Below are 22,516 nucleotides of genomic sequence, written 5' to 3' on the forward strand. Positions count from 1 at the left end.
CTCCTCCTCCTTACTACTTCTTCTTCTTCAATCATTATACTAACTTGGCCCACAGCGCAGAACACCTCTCATCCTTTTCAAAAAGGCACCTAGTTTTACAACAACTGCTTCAAGCATACACAGAGTGCTGTCCTTTTGAACAGGAAAAAACACTTTTAAATGCATTACCAATGCGATTCTGGGTTGTATTAATAGGAGCATAGTGTCTAGACTGAGGGATGTAATTGTACCTCTCTATTCTGCATTGGTTAGACCCAGAGGTGGGATCCAGCAGGTTCTCACAGGTTCCCGAGAGTAGGTTACTAATTATTTGTGTGTGCTGAGAGCGGGTTACTAATTGGTGATTTTGCCACGTGATTTTTGCCTTAGTTACGCCCCTCCTCTCAGCAGTAGCGCGCAGAACTGGAAGCAGTCTAGCAGGAGGTGCACCGGTGTGACTGGCAGCCTGCAACTGTGTGCATTCGTTTCCCGCCCAAGGAGCGGCGCAGCGGCTGCGTCCTTGCCACAGCCCCGCCCAGGAATGCCCCGCCCCCATCGTGCCCCGCCCAGCCCCATTGGCGCTACGCCACAGTCTGAATCCCACCACCATGGGAACCTGTTACTAAAATTTTTGGATCCCACCACTGCTTAGACCTCACCTGGAATATTGTGTGCAGTTCTGGGCAATTCAAGAAGGATATTGACAAGCTGGAATGGGTCCAGAGGAGGGCAGCCAAAATGGTCAAAGGTCTGGAATCCATGCCCTACGAGGAGAGACTTAGGGAGCTGGGGATGTTTAGTTTGGTGAAGAGAAGGTTTAAAGGGTGACATGATACCCATGTTTAGATATTTGAAGGGATGCCATATTGATGAGGGAGCAAGCTTATTTTCTGCTGCTCCAAAGACTTGGACCAGGAGTCATGGGTTCAAGGGGAAGGAAAAGAGATTCCCCCTAAACATCAGGAAAAACTTCCTGACAGTCAGGGGTGTTCAACAGTGGATTGCACTACCTCGGGGTGTGGTGGAGTCTCCTTCTTTGGAGTTTTTTAAAGAGAGGCTGGATGAACATATGTGGAGAGTGCTTTGATTATGTATTCCTGCATTGCAGGGGGTTTTGGACTTGATGGCCCTGGGGGTCTCTTCCAACTTTATCATTCTATGATTCTAAAAAATGGTCTTACTGACATTTGCTAACCTGTGAAAGACACACACACACACACACACACACCTGGCCTCTGATGTGAAAACGACACTCTCATTGAGCTGAATAACTCTTGAGTAAAGAAGATTATTTTTCAAAGATCCTTTAAACAAGTGCCAAGGGACTGTGCTCTGAATAGAGTCCCAGAAATAACAAGGTGCGTATAAATTAAATCCCTTCTTTGCACAAGCCCTCTGCCTACAGGCAGGGCCATATGTGTTGATTCCACAACGCCTCCAACTCTCCCCCCACCCCCCATCAGTAGTCACAACAAGCCAGGGAGGGTTTGTTTCACCAACCCGGAAGCTGTAATTCCAGCAGGTTTCGCCACAGAACTTACTGCAATCATTTAATACTGTCAAAGAATTACAAAAGGAAAGCGAGAGACACATCCGCAGTTATATTCTTTGAGGTTTCAAACGTACGTATCTGAGGATTTCGTGTAGACATATTGGTGAGACCTTCTAGGGGGAAGCAGTTGGCTCCTCTTCCCTGAAAGATTGTGAAGTGGGTCGGAGTCTTTCTTACGAACTGTATAACCACAGTCTCACTGTAGTGTGAATAAATTCTCCCAACAGTATTGTAGCGTGAAGGCATCCTGCTAAGAGGCCGGCGGATAAGCGGGCTGGCTCACAGGACGGAAAAGGTAACTTCCTATGACGCCCCTGAAGTTCTGGGGATTCACTTGTAGCCCACTATGTTGTGACCCTATTCTCTCTGGCTGATCTCCCCACTTTTAAATTCAATTTCCACCCTAGTTTGCTCAGTCCCCTCAATATTCACTTGCAGGAATATTGAGAAATCAGAAGGGGATTGTGGGGACGGCTTCCCAAACTCTGAGCCCTGCCTGCTGCCAGTGTCCGGGATCCAGCCCTACACTGGCTTTCAAGTTCTGAGGTTTTATCAAGCAAAAACAGGCCTCCCATATTGGCCCGGGGAGAACCTGGAGGCATTTGGCGTGGACGGGAAGAACTGGCGCACGGGTCCCTGACGCCAAGGCCCCAGGTGCTGGCGAGCGGCCTGTCACTCCAAGGAACACTTGCTGCTGCTTTTCTGCGACCCTTTCAGGTCCACGGGCCCTTTGTTGCTCTGACCCTGAAACAGGAAGGGAAAGAAATTGGAGTGAGATACAAGCAGCAGAAGGGAAGCAGCTGGGATCATAGAATCATAGAGTTGGAAGAGACCTCAAGGATCATCCAGTCAAAAAGGATATCGAAGAGATAGGAAAAGTGCAGAGAAGGGCAACGAGGATGGTTGAGGGACTGGAGCACCTTCCCTATGAGGAGAGGCTGCAGCGTTTGGGACTCTTTAGTTTGGAGAGGAGACGGCTGAGGGGGGATATGATTGAAGTCTATAAAATTATGCATGGGGTAGAAAATGTTGACACAGAGAAATTTTTCTCCCTTTCTCACAATACTAGAACCAGGGGGCATTCATTGAAAATGCTGGGGGGAAGAATTAGGACTAATAAAAGGAAACACTTCTTCATGCAGTGTGTGATTGGTGTTTGGAATATGCTGCCACAGGAGGTGGTGATGGCCACTAACCTGGATAGCTTTAAAAGGGCCTTGGACAGATTTATGGAGGAGAAGTCGATCTATGGCTACCAATCTTGATCCTCCTTGATCTCAGATTGCAAATGCCTTAACAGTCCAGGTGCTCAGGAGCAGCAGCAGCAGAAGGCCATTGCTCTCACATCCTGCACGTGAGCTCCCAAAGGCACCTGGTGGGCCACTGCGAGTAGCAGAGAGCTGGACTAGATGGACTCTGATCTGATCCAGCAGGCTAGTTCTTATGTTCTTATGTTCTAACCCGCTATCATGCAGGAACACACAATCAAAGCACTGCCGACAGATGGCCATCCAGCCTCTCTTGAAAAACCTACAAAGAAGGAGACTCCACCACTCTCCGAGGCAGTGAATTCCACTGTCGAACGGCCCTGACTAATGTTTAGGTGGAATCTCTTTTCCTGCACCTTAAGCCATCAGTTGAGGTGACTGAGTCTGTCTTTTGAGAAAATACATCATGGCTCCAGACAAAAACTGCTCAGTTGGGGGCTCAGAGGTTTCCCTGCTAGGGATGCCAGTCTCCAGGTGGCACCTGGAGAACCCCTCCCCCAGAATTACAGCTAATCTCCAGACTAAAGAGAGCAGTTCCACTGAAGAAAAAAAGATGCTTTGGAGGGTAGACTCTAAATGGGACTATGGCCTACTGAAGCCCCTGCCCCCTCCTCCATCCCCAAATCTCCAGGAGTTTGCAAACCTGGAGTTGGCAACCATCCCCCACTGGTGGGCAGGGGGAATCTGGCGACCCTACTTCCTGCCCAGGTGAAACCAATACTATATTTTGCAGAACGTCTGTCATACACCAACCTCTGAACTTATCTACAGAAAAGAAATCCCTGATACCACAAAGGTTTTGTGGAAGAAACAACGTAGTGTTTCTATGAACTGTCTGGACGTTTGCCACTGAAATGGGGACCAAGATGAATCTGTGATCCACTGGGATAGTGGTCACTTGTGGGACTCATCTCCTTGTGGCCAGACCAGATTATTTGCCACTGGAATCTCTGGTTTCCAATTATACATTATTAAAAGTGTAGTAGAGGAAGGAAGGAAGGAAGGAAGGAAGGAAGGAAGGAAGGAAGGAAGGAAGGAAGGAAGGAAGGAAGGAAGGAAGGAAGGAAGGAAGGAAGGAAGGAAGGAAGGAAGGAAGGAAGGAAGGAGGATCCAGAGATTTGCAGATCATTTAACTTGACAAAGGGAGTTTTGACTCTTGAAAGCTCATACCCTGACAATGTTGTTGGTTTCTTAGGTATTACTGGACTGGAATCTAGTTACGCTACTGCAAACTGACATTGCTATCCTCTGAAACAGTGCTGAGCACCTGGGAGTAAGACCCACTGCTGTATAAACAGGCATGAGGATCGGTCCATAATTCTGAGGCCCCTTCCACACATGCAGAATAATGCACTTTCAATCCACTTTCAATGCACTTTGCAACTGGATTTTACTGTGCAGAATAGCAAACAATTGTGAGAATGGATTGAAAGTGCATTATTCTGCATGTGCGGAAGGGGCCTGAGATTTTCCTTTCTGATTCTGAATTCTGCTGCTGAGTTTCAGGATGAGGGGTTCACCTTCCCTACCAGGGGAAGGGTCAAATCTCAGAATGTATGTCTTCCTTGCCTTCCCCACCCTGTCACTACCAGCACCACCCCCGCTAACTGGCTTGGCTGAGTTGGGCCTCCCCGTGACAATCCTTTTTGATCAGTTGCTGCTCACCACTTTCTTGCTTGATTTCAGAAGGATGTCCCGGGCCAGAGTGTTGAAGGCCTGAGAAAAAGCAGGGAGAAGAAGAATGATGGTAGAATACAGCGAACGATTCTGATGCATTTATTTCTCAGCAAAGTGATTGATGATCTGATTTTCCCCACAACATCCTTGCAAGGTAGGCCATAATCTTTCCCAATCAGTACAGGTGCACAGAACATAACTTGCCTCTGGGCTCTTGGCCTGTCACAAGAACGCACCTCTAAAATCTCACAAAGTCAATGTTCTTTCCCCTGTGCCTCGCTGTGGAGTGATCCCCAAGAGGCGAAATAATGTTTCCATCCCATAATTTATTGCCTTGCAGGATCAGACCCAGCATCCTCTTCTCAATGCTGGTAAGCCATGTACTTTTGGAAGATGACAAATGCCCCTCTGATAAAGGACTGGATTCTACTTCTCACTGAATTTGCATCTATGGATAAATTATCAAATACATTAAAAAAAAGAAAGGCTTGTAGACTACTATCAAGACTTGGCAACCACTTAATGAATATCTTAAGTCAAAGACTGAAAACAAAAATATGCTAATATACCTTCAGTGCTAAAATATAACTAGGTTAACCAAAATGGGATTTAATGTGATACTTGATATCCAAGTTAAAAGAAATTTCTTTAACTGGAAGTAATTTGTATCTCTTTTCTTTCTTTCTCTTTCTTTCTTTCTTTCTTTCTTTCTTTCTTTCTTTCTTTCTTTCTTTTCCTTTCTTTCTTTCTTTCTTTCTTTCCCCTTTTTTGTTTTTTTTTAGATGAAGGGTTTGTTTTGTATTAATGCAACAAATTTGGTTACAAGACATGTTACGAAATACAAGGTTGAGCTTTACTTGTGTATCTTTCATTGTAAAATAATAAAATTTAAAAATAAACAAAATATTTTTGGAAAGTTTGCAAGAACTGTGACCAGCTCAAGGTCACCCAGCAGGAATGTAGGAGTGCTGGAACACATCTGGTTCACCAGATATGCCTCTGCCACTCATGGGGAGGAGCGGGGAAATCGAACCTGGTTCTCCAGATTAGAGTCCGCCACTCTTAACCACTACACCAGTGGTGGCAAACCTATGGCACTCCAGATGTTCATGGACTACAATTCCCACCAGCCCCTGCCAGCATGGCCAATTGTAGTCCATGAACATCTGGAGTGCCACAGGTTCGCCATCACGGCACTACACCATGCTGATTCTCAAATAATTCCATAATTTCCCAGGTATGGGAACTCCCTAAATCCAGAGGACCAGCCACCGATGTCAAGAAAAGGTCATGATTCTTTTTGGGAGGATCTCCCCCTTGCACACCTGGCCATTCGCACATGCTTGTGACCCACCTCTTCCACGTTCAAGCTGGACTTGGCACTCGTCTCAAAGAACCGGATCCTGTGCTCCTTGCACAGCTGTTGGGAACAAAGGGGGGGGGGAAATCAGAGCCAAAGTCCCTCCAGCCCTTGGCAAAACTAAACCCACATCCTGGAACCCAAGAATTAAGAAGGAACGTCCACACTACCACTGTTGTTTCGATAAGGAAAGCAGCTTTACACGCAGAAAGTTCAATTCCCGGCATCTCTAGTTAAAAGTATCAAGCCAGAGGTGATGGGAAAGACCTTGGAGTAGACAAGATTGGCTTTGTTTGTTTGTTTGATTGTTTGTTTGGTTGTTTGTTCGTTCGTTCGATCGATCGATTTCTATCCTGCCCTATCCCTGCAGTGCTCAGGGCAGGTCACAACAGTTTCCCCAAATTACAACAATAAACTTTAAAACAATAACAATATATGACAACAATACACACACACAGACACATATATATCAATACTAAAACCAATACTAGGATGGCTGCTAAAAGCAGATGGGGATAAAAATTCCCCCTCTACACCCCACCCCTCCAGAGACCAAAAGAAGATAACAGCTCTTAATTCACTCTGGCTGGCTAGATGGAATAGACCTGGGGGAACAGCCACGTTTTGCAGGCCCTGCAGAACTGAGACAGACAATGATGTCATTTGGCAGCTTGTTCCACCAAGCTGGGGCCAGTGCCGTAAAGGCCCTGGCTCTTGTTGAAGCCAGCCGGATATCTTTCGGAACGTTAAAAGGTTCCCCTCCTATGAACAGAGGCGTCTTTTAGGGCAATACGGGGAGATGCGGTCTCAGAGTTATGCAGGTCCAGCGTCGCTTAAGGCCTTATTACAGGTTAATACCAACGCTTTGAAAGTGATCCGGAACTCAATGGAGCAATAGTCCAGGTCATTATGTGTTTTTAAAAGTAGTGGCCATGGCTCAGTGATAGAGCATCCTCTTGGCATCCTGAAGGTCCCAGGTTCAATCCCCGGCATCTCCACTTAAAAGGACCAGGTAGCAGGTAATAAGGAACACCTCAGCCTGAGGTGCTGGAGAGCAGCTTCCAACCTGAGTAGGCAATTCTGACGGACCAGCAGAAGAAGAAGAGTTTGGATTTATATCCCCCGCTTTCTCTCCTGCAGGAGACTCAAAGGGGCTGACAATCTCCTTGCCCTTCCCCCCCCCACAACAAACACCCTGTGAGGTGGGTGGGGCTGAGAGAGCTCCGAGAAGCTGTGACTAGCCCAAGGTCACCCAGCTGGCGTGTGTGGGAGTGCACAGGCTAATCTGAATTCCCCAGATAAGCCTCCACAGCTCAGGCGGCAGAGCTGGGAATCAAACCCGGTTCCTCCAGATTAGATACATGAGCTCTTAACCTCCTACGCCACTGCTGAGGCAGATGCATGTGTGTGAATTTAACATTTACACCCCCTCCCCAAAATGCCCTGTTCTCCCATCCCAATGTCCTCTTTTGACTGCATTTCGATACCTTTTCGGCTCGTTCTCGGGGCACTTTGCGCTTCGTTTCCATGTCACATTTGTTCCCCAGCAGAAGCCGCTCGACGCCGGCGGAAGCGTTCTGTGGAAGAGGCAGGCGACATATTGGAAAGGAAGTCCCCATCCAGGCGGGGTAGCCGCAGGACCGTTCTTCCCTTTGCTTGGGGCATGTACTGAAGGGGGGCAGGAGCGATCCTGCTGGTAGCTTTACGGAAACTTTATGGCGGCAGGAGACCCTGAAGCCCCTTTTCTCCCCCTCCCCCTCCCCCAGACCTCCTGCAGCAAAACAAATACATTTTCTTGAGTTCACATCAGGTCAGGAAGAGGGAGGGCACGGGTATCAGTGGGTGGGAGGTAACCGGGGTGGATCCCACAGCAGGGGCGTACCACCCAGGGGGACATATGGGGTCAAATGTCTCTGGGCTGCAGCCATTTAGTCATGTGCTCCCCCCCCCGAAAATCGGCCCCCACACCCCTCCTCCATCCCCCCAGGCCTATACACTGACTTCAAGACCTGGTGCAAAAAAAATGTGGTTGTGGTGGGGGAGGGCGGCCGCCCATCCGGGATGTGTATGGAAAACTCAGATTTTTGCACAGTTACATTTTCCCTAGATACGCCTCTGTCCCACGGATCCACACATGGTTACTCTTTGCCCCAGCACAAGGATCTTTCCTTCAGCGCAAAAGGCTTGACCTTGGGTCAGAGGGAGTTGCTATTAGCAGAGCAGATTTCAAGATCTTACCCAGTGGTTAGAAGAAGAAGAAGAAGGAGGAGGAGGAGGAGGAGGAGGAGGAGGAGGAGGAGGAGGAGGAGGAGTTTGGATTTATATCCCCCCTTTCTCTCCTGCAGGAGACTCAAAGGGGCTTACAATCTCCTTGCCCTTCCCCTCCTCACAACAAACACCCTGTGAGGTAGGTGGGGCTGAGAGAGCTCCGAAAAGCTGTGACTAGCCCAAGGTCACCCAGCTGGCGTGTGTGGGAGTGTACAGGCTAACCTGAATTCCCCAGATAAGCCTCCACAGCTCAGGCGGCAGAGCTGGGAATCAAACCCGCTTCCTCCGGATTAGATACACGAGCTCTTAACCTCCTACGCCACAACCAGCTTCTTCCCCCGAAACCAGGGGTCCCCAACCTTTTTGTGCTTGTGGACACTTTTGAAATTTTCACACAAGGTGCAGGGCGCAGATACAAAATGATTGCCCCGGGAGGCAGAGCCAACCACAGAGAGTTAAATTTATGCACAACTCTGGTAGGAAATCTTCAAAATGTATGGCAACAGTAGGCTTTTTAAAATGAACAATTTTCTCAAATTTCTGCCCAGCCCGTCAGATCTCCAATGGCCAATCAAAAGCCCTGCTGAACTCTCAGGGATTGCACCTAGTTGATTGAGATGCATTCCTAGTTGTTACAAAATATATTGGCCGTGATTGTATCTAGTTGATGCATTCTTACCTCAATGTCATTGCTACAAGATATATCTAACCAGCCTGCTATATGTTACCACTGCTGTAATGGGACAGTCTTTCCTTGATCTTTACTTTATGGCTTCACATGCTGAGTAGATAACTAAGCTTACCCCTGACACTTCTGGTCCCATGGGAAACGGGATGTTTCCATTGTCCTGTGGGGGCAGGAGGCCAGGTGGCTTTATCTGTATCTGTCGCCGAACTTGGGGCACCTAAACTCCGAAATAACTCTTTCTCACATTATTTGGGAAAGGGGGGGATTAATTCTGTATAAAGGGGATAGAAATAGCCAGGTTTGGCAGAACTGGCTTTAACAAGCTGGGTGCTTCGTTGCCTGCCAATCAACCCTGCTGATCAGCACCACCGAGTGAGTTTATTGATTCAAGGTCCGAGACCTAACATGGGCAAAGGTCCCAATAGGCCATGCCCATGTTCTAAAAACCCTTGGCAAAGACCAGGAAACGTTTCAACACATGTCAGGGCTCCCACGGCACCCCGCTGAGGATCCCTGCCCTAAACCGTCTTCTTCCAACCCCCCCTTTCATGCATGTTTTAACTCTTCCCCCACAACAATTTGTTCCTTTGCCCACTTACCTCTTTGATGCTCTTCATCCAGTTCTGGATGTTCTCGAAGGATTTGTCGTCCGTAATGTCGTACACGAGGATAATCCCCTAAGAAGGAAACAGGAATTATGAAGTGGGGGAGGGGGGATCCCACTGCAAGGAACAGACCTGTTCCTTCCTCCCCAGATACTATCCACCCAGATTCCCACTTGAACCCCCCCCCCCAAACCCCACAACCTCTTGAGACTTTCCTTTCGAGGGGCAGCCTGGACTTCATCAGTGCAAACCCAGAAGAGAGCAGAAACCTAGAATCGATGGCATGCCATGGGTTTGCCATCTCTGGGTTTGGAAGGGGGAGAACAGGGGTGAGTCGGTCAGACATTTTTCCATCTATTTTTTTTTCAGCTATTTATTTTACTGTTTTACAATGTGGCAGGCGTTTTTATGGTTTTAATGTTTAATGTTGTATTGTTTGTTTTATTGTTTTTTAACTGTTGTAACCTGCCCTGAGCCCTTTGGGATTAGGGTGGGATAAAAATGTGAATAAATAAATGAATAAATACGTGGAGATTTGGGGGGAGCTGCTTGGGGTGGGCGGGGTCCTCAACCAAAGCTGTTCTCCCAGGCCTTTGGTTGAAGACAGCAACGTTTCCCCCCAACTTATCAACTTACAGATCCCCTTGAGAGCCAGCGTGGTGTAGTGGTTAAGAGCAGGTAGATTCTAATCTGGAGAACCGAGTTTGATTCCGCGCTCCTCCACCTGAGTGGCAGAGGCTTATCTGGTGAACCAGATGTGTTTCCGCACTCCTACGTTCCTGCTGGGTGACCTTGGGCCAGTCCCAGTTCTCTCAGGACTCTCTCAGCCCCACTTGCCTCACAAGGTGTCTGTTGTGGGGAGAGGAAGGGAAAGGAGCTTGTAAGCCACCTTCAGTCTCCTTACAGGAGGGAAAGGTGGGGTATAAATCCAAACTCTTCTTCTTCTTGGAGTGTTGTGGGGTTTTCAGGTTGTATGGCCGTGTTCCAGTAGCATTTTCTCCTGACCTTTTGCCTGCATCTGTGGCTGGCATCTTCAGAGGATTTTCTTCTTCCCCTTGTTATTGATCACATTTACTGTCTCAGGGTAAGGGGAGATATTTTATTTAACTGTTCCCCTTGTGGAATCTGTCTTTTAAAGTGCCCAGTTTTACAGTTCATTCCTATGTTCTTTTATCGTTCCATTTTGAGCAGTGATGCATTTTATTGCGATGTACATTATGGGTGTTAGTCACATGGAGCTGATCATGACATGGGAAGCAGCATAGAAATCAAACAAACAAATGAAGACGTGGCTGGCCGGGACTGCAAAATGAGGAAGTCCAGAAGCAAATGCAAGACTAACAGAATTGATTCCAGGAGGGTAGCCGTATTAGTCTCTGGTAGGAGAACAACATTGGAGCCTAGGGGATAAGCTTCCATGAGTCAAAGTTCACGCCGTCGAAATGTATTCCAGCGGAAGTCAGGGCAAGCCACAGTTCACTTCATCAGATACGGAAGAGCTGGCATCATCAGAAAGGCAGCGACTCACGGAAGCTTGGAATAAATTTGGTTGTCTTTAGGGTGCCACTGGAATCTCATTTCAGTTTGCTGCTGCAGGCTAATACAGCTGTCCACATGGGATTGATCAACAGATTCGAATTTGCACTCTATCATGGAGTTCCCTGGGTGATCTCTCTCTCTCTCTCTCTCTCTCTCTCTCTCTCTCCCTCTCTCTCTCTCTCTCTCTCTGGCTTGCTCTTTGCAGGAAGGATAGGATAAAATGTATAGATGGATAATAAAGATTTAAGGAACTATGAGGAACATGCAGAAAGCAGGTGGAAGGAATTTCTTCTACGAGTCAAGATTAAGCAACACAATTGAGAAAACCAGATTGAGGGCAGAGGAAGGAAGAAGAAAAGATTGAATTTATACCCCACCTTTCTCTCCTGTAAGGAGACTCAACGGGGCTTGCAATCTCTTCCCTTCCTCTCCCCACAACAGACACCTTGTGAGGCAGGTGGGGCTGAGAGAGTTCAGAGAGAACTGGGACTGGCCCAAGGTCACCCAGCAGGCTTCATGTGGAGGAGTGGGGAATCGAACCCAGTTTTCCAGATTAGAGTCGACAACTCTGAACCACTACGCCACACTGGCTCTTACCGACATCGAAAACATAACAAAATTATTTGAAGCTGCTGCCACAAGGTGTGCGAGAGACCTGCTAGGGTTGCCAGCCCCCTGGCAGTAACTGGAGATCTCCCACTTTGACAACTGATCTCCAGGCGACAGAGATCACGTGGAAATAATGGCCACTGGAAAGTGGACTCTACGGCAGTGATGGCGAACCTTTTTGAGACCGAGTGCCCAAACTGCAACCCAAACCCCACTTATTTATTGCAAAGTGCCAACCCAGCAATTTAACCTGAATGCTGAGGTTTTAGATTTAAAAAACCCTGTTGGCTCCCTCTTCCTCCACCCCACCTGCTCAAGCAGGGGCCAGCCTGCTCTAGCCTCCAGCAAGTCCCATGTGCACCGCTCTCTGCCTCTCTAGCATCTCTGCCTCCTCTGTGCCGCCCCCCCCCCCCCGGGCTGCAGCCACCCGGAGCACAGGCACCAGGCCCGCCAGCCGAGTCCTCCCTGCTCATCATGGTGCGTGCACGTCGTGCTTAGTCGCACGTCGTGCACCATGGTGCGCGCACGTCGTGCCCAGGCCAGCCTAGATGTGTGTGTGGGGGGGTGATTTTCTGCTCCCCACATGACAAACATGTGCGGATGCACCCGTGCCATAGGTTCGCCACCACTGCTCTATGGCATCGTACCCCACTGAAGTCCCCCCCGTCAGGGAAACTGTATCTAGTTGATTGAGATGCACTCCTTGCTCTGTGTAATTGCTACAAGATACATGTAACCAGCCTGCTATGTGTTACCATTGCTGTTCTGGGACATTCTTTCCTTGATCTTTGATTTATGGCTTCACATTCTGAGTAGATAACTAGGCTTTCCCCTGACACTTCTGGTCTCATGGGAAACGGGATGTTTCCGTTGTCCTGTGGGAGTCGGATGCCAGGTGGCTCTATCTCTATCTAATCGCCGACCTTGGGGAACCTTAGCTTTAAACTAGCTCTTTCTCACATTTTGTGGGAAAATGGGAGCAGGGACGAACATTAGAATAAAGAGGGTAGCAAAAGCCAGGTATGCCAGTACCGGCTTTGAGAAGGTGGGTGCTTTGATGCCTATTCACAAACGCTGCTGATCAACGATTCAGAGTCCGTTGATTGCTTCAAGATTCGAGACCAGACACCCCACCCCAGCCCCTACCCTCCTCCGTTTCCACCCCCAAGATCTCTAGATGTTTCCCAATTTGGAGCTGGCCAGGCTGGAGCACCTTCCTTACGAGGAGAGGCTACAGCGTTTGGAACTCTTTAGTTTGGAGAGGGGACGTCCGAGGGGGGATATGATTGAAGTCTATAAAATTATGCATGGGGTAGAAAATGTTGACAGAGAGAAATTGTTCTCTCTCTTTCTCACAATACTAGAACCAGGGGGCATTCATTGAAAATGCTGGGGGGAAGAATTAGGACTAATAAAAGGAAACACTTCTTCATGCAACGTGGGATTGGTGTTTGGAATATGCTGCCACAGGAGGTGGTGATGGCCACTAACCTGGATAGCTTTAAAAGGGGCTTGGACAGATTTATGGAGGAGAAGTTGATCTCTGGCTACCAATCTTGATCCTCCTTGATCTCAGATTGCAAATGCCTTAGCAAACCAGGCGCTCGGGAGCAGCAGCAGCAGCAGCAGCAGCAGGCCACTGCTTTCACATCCTGCAGGTGAGCTCCCAAAACCACCTGGTGGGCCACTGCGAGTAGCAGAGAGCTAGACTAGATGGACTCTGGTCTGATCCAGCAGGCTAGTTCTTATGTTCTTATGTTCTTAAATGCCTTAGCAGACCAGGTGCTCAGGAGCAGCAGCAGCAGCAGCAGAAGGCCATTGCTTTCACCTCCTGCAGGTGAGCTCCCAAAGGCACCTGGTGGGCCACTGCGAGTAGCAGAGAGCTGGACTAGATGGACTCTGGTCTGATCCAGCTGGCTTGTTCTTATGTTCTTATGATCCATGGAGAAAGAGATGTCTGTTGACAGTCAGCAGCCGTGCTGACTAAGGCCCCTTCCGCACGTGCAGAAAAACGCACTTCCAATCCACTTTCTCAATTGTTGGCAAGTTGATTTTGCTATTCCACACAGTAAAAATTAGCTGCAAAGCGCACTGAAAGTGGATCGAAAGCGGATGATTCTGCACGTCGGAAGGGGCCTAAAAAAGTGTGGTTGATCTACAAATGCCGTTTGTTGGGAGGCACAAAGTGAAAGGGAGCTACAGCCTTCAGCTTTGGCTCATTCCGCACATGCAGAATAATGCACTTTCAAACTGCTTTCAGTGCTCTTTGAAGCTGTGCGGAATAGCAAAATCCACTTGGAAACAGTTGTGGAAGTGGTTTGAAAACGCATTATTTTGCGTGTGCGGAAGGGGCCTTTGTTTCTTGGCCTTCTGGGAAGTGTGTGGCTAGTCCAGTGGGAAGCCCGATGCTGGACCAGATGGACCCTGGCGGTGGTCCAACAGACAGGCTGTTCTTACATCCTGAGCTTTTAGGGGCTTTGTGAAGGATCTTCACTGTGGAAAGGAGATCCCTCCCCTCCCTGGAAAGACCCTTGCCCAGGGGACAGGGGAAGCAGCGGTCGATTCCATACCATGGCTCCCCTGTAATATGCCGTGGTGATGGTCTTGAAGCGTTCCTGTCCAGCCGTGTCCCTGCAAGAGAATGAAATCCAAAATCACCCAACGAAGACCACAAAAAGACCTCCCGTTGAATCCTACCTCTCCTTTCCTCCACATCCTCAACCTAAATATGCTGCCTCAGGAGGTGGTGATGGCCACTAACCCGGATAGCTTTAAAAAGGGCTTGGACAGATTTATGGAGGAGAAGTCGATCTATGGCTACCCATCTTGATCCTCCTTGATCTGAGATTGCAAATGCCTTAGCAGACCAGGTGATCGGGAGCAGCAGCAGCAGTAGAAGGCCATTGCTTTCACCTCCTGCATGTGAGCTCCCAAAGGCACCTGGTGGGCCATTGCGAGTAGCAGAATGCTGGACTAGATGGACTCTGGTCTGATCCAGCAGGCTAGTTCTTATGTTCTTATGTTCTAAACACAACAGCGTTTACTCGAATTCAACCGAACATTCCCCAGATATCTGAAGGGATGTCATGTAGGTGAGGGAGCAAGCTTGTTTTCTGCTGCTCCAGAGACTGGGACCAGGAGTGATTGGTTCTAGGTGAAGGAAAAGAGATTCCACCTAAACATTAGGAAGAACTTCCTGACAGTAAGGGCTGTTCAACAGTGGAATGCACTGCCTCGGAGAATGGTGGGGTCTCCTCCTTTGGAGGTTTTTAAAGAATGGCCATCTGTCAGGGGTGCTTTGATTGTGTATTCCTGCATGGCAGGTGGATTGGACTTGATGGCCCTTTGAGGTCTCTTCCGACTCTATGATTCTATTCAGTCCTACTGTGAAAAGTTAAACTGTAAGCTCGCTCTCTCTCTCTCTCTCTCTCTCTCTCACACACACACACACACACACACGCACGCACGCACGCACACGCACACACACACACACTTACCAAACCTGCAGTTTGATCCTCTTGCCCTCAATCTCCACTGTTCGGATTTTGAAATCAATCCCTGGGTGGGAAAGGAGATGTCAGAAACTGCTTGCCGCCAGCCAAGGGGAGCACCCCTTTTGCTCTTGTTTAATTAATCAGGTTCCAACGTGCACCCACTACTCTAGTCAAAGCTCACCCCCCCCCCCCCCACAACAAATGCAGCGACTCAGCAGAAACAGGAGAGGAGAAGCTATGAGTCCCGCTGTTGGCCACCAGCAACCTTTTCCCAGTGGGACAGGAGTCCAGTAATAATTACTGTATGCCATTTAGTTGCAACAGACCCACAGTGACCTCAGGACCATTTCAAGGCACGAGCCAGCGTGGTGTAGTGGTTATGAGCGGTGGACTCTAATCTGGAGAACCAGATTCGACTCTCCACTCTTTACGTGAGCAGTGGACTCTTATCTGTTGAACTAGGTTTGTTTCCAGCTCTTCCACATGAAGCCTGCTGGGTGACCTTGGGCTAGTCCCAGTTCTCTCAGGACTCTCTCAGTCTCCCCTACTTCACAAGGTGTCTGTTGTGGGGAGGGGAAGGGAAAGTGTTTGTAAAGGAGGTTCTTGGGGGAAAGGAGGCTCCTTACAGGAGAGAAAGGCAGGGTATAAAACCAAACTCTTCTTCTAAGTGGAGGTCGTTGTCTTCTGCCACATAGCAACTCTTGTCTGCTCAGCAGCCAAGCTCTGATGAGATCAGGCTATATATATAGGCAGGGCTATCCAGGTTGCTAGAAATCCAGTAGCCCGTCCACATTTCTCCCAGAAGATGCTTGACTGAGTGTTAGGTCTCACTCCTTAAATTAATAAGCAGGCTCTGGATTGTTGATCAATAGTGTTGATTGGAAAGGTAACACTATTGTTACTAAGGTCAGTGACAGATAGAGATAAAGCCACCTGGCCGCCTACCACCACGGAACAGCGGAAACATCCCATTTCCCATGGGAGTAGAAGGTGTCAGGTGTCAGGGGTAAGCCTAGTTATCTACAAAGCATGTGAAACCATAAAGGACAGATCACGGAAAGAATGTTCCATTACCGAGGTGGTAACATTTAGCAGGCAAAGTACATATATCTTAAAGCAGTTACATTGACAGGAATACACCTCAGTCACCCAGATGCAGTCACTGTCTGCATTTTATGGAGTTAGGAATGCCTCTCAATCAACCAGGTGCCATCTTAACTGAGATCAGGTGCCAGGATAACAGGAGCTTCGGTCTGCCAAAGCTCCTGCCCCAAGGAATTTTGTTCGCCTCTTGAGTTGCCACGGGGCTGTGTTTAGTTCCATGACTGCAGGCCAATATGTATCTTCCTCTGGCTTGATCTTGTCAAAGGAACATGTAAGCTATGGGCTGCAGAAGTCTTGGTGCCAGAGTGGTGTAGTGGTTAAGAGCAGGTGGATTCTAATCTGGGGGACCAGGTTTGATTCCCCACTCCTCCACCTGAGTGGCAGTGGCTTATCTAGTGAACCAGATGTGTTTCCGCACTCCTACATTCCTACTGGGTGACCTTGGGTCAGTCACAGTTCTTTGGGGATTCTCTCAGCCCCACCTGCCTCACCAGGTGTCTGTTGAGGGAAGAGGAAGGGAAAGGAGCTTATAAACTACCTTGAGTCCGCTTACAGGAGAGAAAGGGGGATATAAACCCAAGCAGCAGCAGCAGCTGCTGCTGCTGCTGCTCCCCCTCCTCCCCCTCCTCCCCCTCCTCCTCCTCCTCCTCCTCCTCCTCCTCCTCCTCCTCCTTCTTCTTCTTCTTCTTCTTCTTCTTCTTCTTCTTCCTAGATGCCCGAGCAGTGGGCTTAGTGGGGGAAGAAGCCTGGTTGTGGTTCACCCTCTGTTCTCAGCATTTTTATTTATCATCCACCTTTGGGCTGAAATTCGAGGAAGATTAGGGGATCTTAAGCAACGCAATTAAACAGCATAATACAAATGATGAACAAGGTGAATCGGATTAGCAGCATTAAGAGAATAATGAGAACAAACGAGCTAAGGCAGGTACACTATAAACAATTGAAACAGCAGATTACAAGATACAAGACTGTTGGCCAAATTAACAAACCTTGTAAACAGAAGTTTAATGAGAAATGGGAACTACATTTCTTATATGAGGCTGAATTGATTGTGTAAGAATAATAACAATTTTAAGAATAATAATTTGTCATTGATTAAAATATAAATAACTGCTTACTAGATACTTATCACTGAACTAAAGGGTAGAAGGTAATAAATTTTAAAACTATGTAATATTCTCTCTAAATGATATTAGTGTGTGTTAGAGCTAATATATATACATAGTTTATGGGTAACTGTATTTCCCCCCTTTCTATATTATCTGTTGTAAAACTATATTTAAGAAAATCAATAAAATATTCTTTTCAAAAAGATACAAGACTGTAAGAAGAAGAAGAGTTTGGATTTATATCCCTGCTTTCTCTCCTGTAAGGAGATTCAAAGGGGCTTACAATCTCCTTTCCCTTCCCCCCGCACAACAAACACCCTGTGAGGCGGGTGGGGCTGAGAGAGCTCCGAAGAACTGTGTCTAGCCCAAGGTCACCCAGTTGGCATGTGCTGGAGTGCACAAGCTAATCTGGTTCACCAGATAAGCCTCCACAGCTCAAGTGGCAGAGCAGGGAATCAAACCCGGTTCTCCAGATTAGAGTGCACCTGCTCTTCACCACTACACCAAGCAGGTGATACCTTCAGTAACCATTGTTGTAGACCACAGGTTCCCAACCTTTTTGAGACTGAAACAAATTTGAAATTCTGACACGTTACCCCAGGCGTGGGGTGACAAAATATCTTGATCCGGCCTTACTTGGTTACTGTTATATTATGAAGTCATTAATCCCATTTTAGCAACCTTGACGACGTACCCGTGGCTAATTACCAAGCTGATTTTCCAGAACGTCCTCCCTCTCCTATCCCATACCCAAGCATGTCACACCTAGGATACCTCTTACGATTCTCATGGGATAATTCTCTTTCTGACGCTTGCCTGTTGCAACATTTGGGTTTCCAGACTCTGCTCAGGATTCAGGGATGGAGCTCTGATTCCTTTTCTCAGGTCGAACATCCTCATTGGACAGGGGTAGATGATGGGTATCAAAGGCAGCAACCCGTTATAGCAAAAAGGGAAATTCACAACCAGAAGCCGGGCACTTCTGAACACCGGCGTCAATTGGGGCGCTATATGTGGGCGGAAGGAGACGTAAGCTTCATGCCCTGCTTTTGGGCATCCCGAAAGCACACTGCTGAGAGCTGTGGGAAAGCTCTCAGACGGTCTCATCCAACAAAGCAATCATTTGGCTCCCACCTTTAATGACTAACAATAGAGCCTCACTATACTGAGGCAGTATACCAGGGAATAGACAATAGGGGTCTCTGGAAGGTATTGAGAGGGAGACGTTTCCAAGCTTCTAGGTGGGTATTCTAAGTGGCCACCCCTAAATGGCTTTAAAAATTTGCAGTTTTTTCATTTTAAGAAATAGTGTCAATGCGTTTGTGTAAATCTACTTCTTTCCTCTCTGTATATGTCAGTGGTGGCGAACCTATGGCATGGGTGCCAGAGGTGGCACTCAGAGCCCTCTCTGTGGGCACGTGCAAACAGAGTGCCCCCTCCTCACACATCTAGGCTGGCCTGGGCCTCTGGGCTCAATTATTAGCATTAAACCTAAGCCCTAAATCACTGATTTTCAAGTGAAGAACTAAAGCATGATCCTTTACCTTGGAGTAAGCTCGGTTGCTGGCAATGGGGCTTGCTTCTGAGTAAACCCTCCTAGGGTCGTGATTCACCCGTTGGAAGAGTTGGACAGTCATTTCAAAGCAAAGCCACCGACTACCACTAAGCTTACTCCTGAGTAATGCACGCCTTGGAGCCAACCATTTTTTCTAAAGTAAAACCTCAGTATTCAGGTTAAATTGCTGTGTTGGTGCTTTGCGATAAATAAGTGGGTTTTGGGTTGCAATTTGGGCACTCGAAAAGGTTCGCCATCACTGGTATATGTGCATAAGACATACATGAAGCTGCTTTACACTGATTCATTGAGGTCAGTAGAAGAGGAGTTTGAATTTATATGCTGCTTTTCTCTGCCTACAAACTTCTTTCCCTTCCTCTCCCCACAACAGACACCTGGTGAGATAGATGGGGCTGAGAGAGTTCAGAGAGAACTGTGACTGGGCCAAGATCACCCAGCAGGCTTCATGTGGAGGAGCAGGGAAACAAATCCAGTTCACCAGATCAGAATGCGCCACTCATGTGGAGGAGTGGGGAATCAAACCCACTTCTCCAGATTAGAGTCCGCCGGCTCAGACAGGACTGTCAACTCAAGACTGCCAGCAGCTTTGTCCCAAATCTCAGGTCTTTCCCATCTCCTACTACATGACCTCCCCACCCAGAGATGCCAGGGATTGAACTGGAAATCTTCCGCATGTAAAGAGATGCTCTACCCGTGAGCCACAGCCTCTTCTCCCACTGTCAGTGGCTGTCTCTTGGGTCTCAAGAAGAAGAGTTGGATTTATATCCCCCCTTTCTCTCCTGTAAGGAGACTCAAAAGCACAGGTGTCAAACTCATGGCCCTCCAGATGTTATGGACTACAGTTCCCATCATCCCCTGCCAGCATGATGCTGGCAGGGGATGATGGGAACTGGAGAACATGATCCCATCTGGAGAGCTCCTGAGTTGTTGACATTTATCTCCTGGCGCTCTACAACTGTTTTCCCTCACCCCTCCCACAACAAACAACACCCTGTGAGGTAGGTGGGGCTGAGAGAGCTTTGAAGAACTGTGACTATCCCAAGGTTACCCAGCTGGCATGGGTTGGAGTGCACAAGCTAACCCGGGTCCGCAGATAAGCCTCCACAGCTCAAGGGGCAGAGCAGGGAATCAAACCCGGTTCTCCAGATCGGAGTGCACCTGCTCTTCACCGCTACACCCCGCCGGCTCTCATACAGAGCTCTTTCACATAGCGTTACTGCCTGATCTTTTAAGCTGAAGATGCCGGGGAACGAACCTACGACCTTCCGAATGCCAAGCCACAGCCCTTCCTTGAGACATTCCCCCCCTTTGTGAGCACAGCCCATCAACCAGCTAGAAGGATTGCCTGCAGGGAGTCCCTGCTCAGAAGTTCGCCTGGGAAGCCTGAAGGGGGCTGAGGGGCACCCCTGCCCGGATCCTACAACAAGAGCCTTCCCCGGGGATGCCCGCACTCACCGATGGTGCTGATGTACGTGCCGCTGAAGTTATCCTCAGCAAAGCGGATGATGAGGCAGGTCTTGCCCACGCCACTGTCCCCGATCAGCAGGAGTTTGAAGAGGTGGTCGTAAGATTTGGCCATGTCCCTGATCTTGCCTGTGGTGGGGGGTACTCCTTTTCTGATTTCCTGGGAAGGGGGAAAGAAGAAGAAAAAAAAAGAAACCCGGAGTTAGAAAAGTGGAGAGGGTTTGAGGGCTGGCTCCTCCCCGCGACACCAACCCTTTCCTCCTCTTCCTCCTCCTCCTCTCTGGCCAGCTAGACCCCTCCCTCCCTTCCACTGGGAGGCAACAGGGAAAGAAAACATTCCCCCCAGCCAGGGAGGGGTTAACCGCAGAGTTGAATCGGAGCTGCAGGGTTGGGTCAGCCCCTAAAGGGAACTTGGTGCTCATTCATTCGGAAGGGGATCTGGAGCTGAAACAGGCAAGAGCCACAGAAAGGTTGAGATGCGAGCTCTGGAAGGCCAGCCACAGAGGGGCCAAAAGGAACCAGAGCCTAGCAAAACTGGACTGTTGCAGCCGCACGCAAAAGTTTTCCTGAACTAGATCCTGATTCTTTTTTTCCCGACTCTTTGACGTAGGAGGTTCAAAAAGCAAATAAACAAACCGAGAGAGTCCTGGCAGGCAGGGAGCAGGAGGGAGTATAATGGAGAGGGATTTAAAATTCACACGGGAGCAAGTAAAAACGGGCAGGCTGCCCACGACTGTGAAGCCGGGGAGCCCCTAAAATAAAGCGCGAGGAACCCCAAAGTCTTTGGTTGTGGTGGGCTTTCTGGACTGTGTGGCCGGGGTCTGGCAGATCTCGTTCCGGACTATATGGAAACAGGCAGCCATAGCTAATGTTTTATCTCTGGGTTTTTTCTCACAAACTTTTTTACATTAAAGAGAGCATGTAGGTGGACATAGGAGCCACCTGGTATTCCAGTCTAGAATGTCTCCAAGGTGTGTGCTAGTGAATCCAATTGGTACTCTCTATCTTCTCTATGACATATTATAATCTTGAAATGTGAACATTGGATGGCACGATGCATATTCTCCCTCCCTTGGAATATGCTGCCACAGGAGGTGGTGATGGCCACATGCTATAACTCAGGCTTAATGAATATTAAGGAGGATTGAAAGTGCATTATTCTGCATGTGCGGAAGGGGCCTAGTCGTTGGTGGAGCCAGCAACCACAATTAAAACTGTAGCCACTTGGAAACCTCTTCATAGGGCTCAAATGTAAGTCCAAGGTCCACGCCAGGGTGGAAGCCGACTAAGGTTGGCTCCACCCCTGGGAACCCCCTAGCCCACCCCCAACTGCGCTGTTGGTCAGGTTTGAGAGCTAGGCACAACATTTCAAGAGAGGACGGGCAGTTCCCAGGGAGTTGTGGTCATCACTGAGCTGTACAGTGCTGCCCGCCTCCCAGTTTGCCCTTGCCACCAGCGCGAGCACTACTTTACGCTAACAGGATGGGCAAACAAGTTGGGGCTTCCCAATTCTGGCTCCGTAAGCCCCATTTGGACATAGGATTGGACTGATAGTCTTCTATCTGCCAGTTTGATTGTTCACTTATGCCTACCTCTCCTTTTTGTTTTCAAGCTGGTTTCCTTTTAATATTTGTATTTTTAGCCCATTTCCTTTATGGTTCTATACTTTCCTTGTGTTTCCATTTTTCCTCCAGCAGACTCTTTTAGAAGAAGAAGAAGAGTTGGATTAATACCCCCCTTTTTCTGTTGTAAGGAGACTCAAAGGGACTTACAATCTCCTTTCCCTTCCCCTCCCCCACAACAGACACCCTGTGAGGTGGGTGGGGCTGAGAGAGCTCCGAAGAACTGTGACTAGCCCAAGGTCACCCAGCTGGTCTGCAAAGGCTAATCTGAATACCCCAGATAAGCCTCCACAGCTCAGGCGGCAGAACAGGGAATCAAACCCAGTTCCTCCAGATTAGAGTGCACCTGCTCTTAACCACTACGCCACTGCTGCTCCTGATACCCACCGAGCCGTACCGATCCCGACCGACCGAATCAATTCGACCGAATTCCGACCCGACCGAACCGGTAATCGACCCATCCATCCATCCATCCATCCATCCATCCATCCCATCCCATCCCATCCCATCCCATCCATCCATCCATCCATCCATCCATCCATCCATCCATCCATCCATCCATCCATCCATCCATCCATCCATCTTTGTGTTTGTATGTATTC

General features: G+C 48.5%; 1 protein-coding gene across 1 annotated transcript; it reads right to left on the bottom strand.

Moving 5' to 3' along the window:
* Nucleotides 1-1,516: 1,516 nt before the first annotated feature.
* Nucleotides 1,517-20,583, bottom strand: RAB13 (RAB13, member RAS oncogene family). The gene is made up of 8 exons (XM_048510313.1): nt 20,284-20,583; nt 15,043-15,103; nt 14,116-14,176; nt 9,392-9,469; nt 7,324-7,413; nt 5,831-5,896; nt 4,465-4,515; nt 1,517-2,275 (listed from the first exon to the last, which is right to left on the bottom strand). The coding sequence occupies exons 1-8, from the start codon at nt 20,405-20,407 to the stop codon at nt 2,204-2,206; spliced, it is 603 nt and encodes a 200-aa protein (XP_048366270.1). The 5' UTR covers nt 20,408-20,583; the 3' UTR covers nt 1,517-2,203.
* Nucleotides 20,584-22,516: the final 1,933 nt, after the last annotated feature.

Source organism: Sphaerodactylus townsendi, linkage group LG01, assembly GCF_021028975.2.
Source record: "Sphaerodactylus townsendi isolate TG3544 linkage group LG01, MPM_Stown_v2.3, whole genome shotgun sequence".
Taxonomy (NCBI): Eukaryota; Metazoa; Chordata; class Lepidosauria; order Squamata; family Sphaerodactylidae; genus Sphaerodactylus; species Sphaerodactylus townsendi.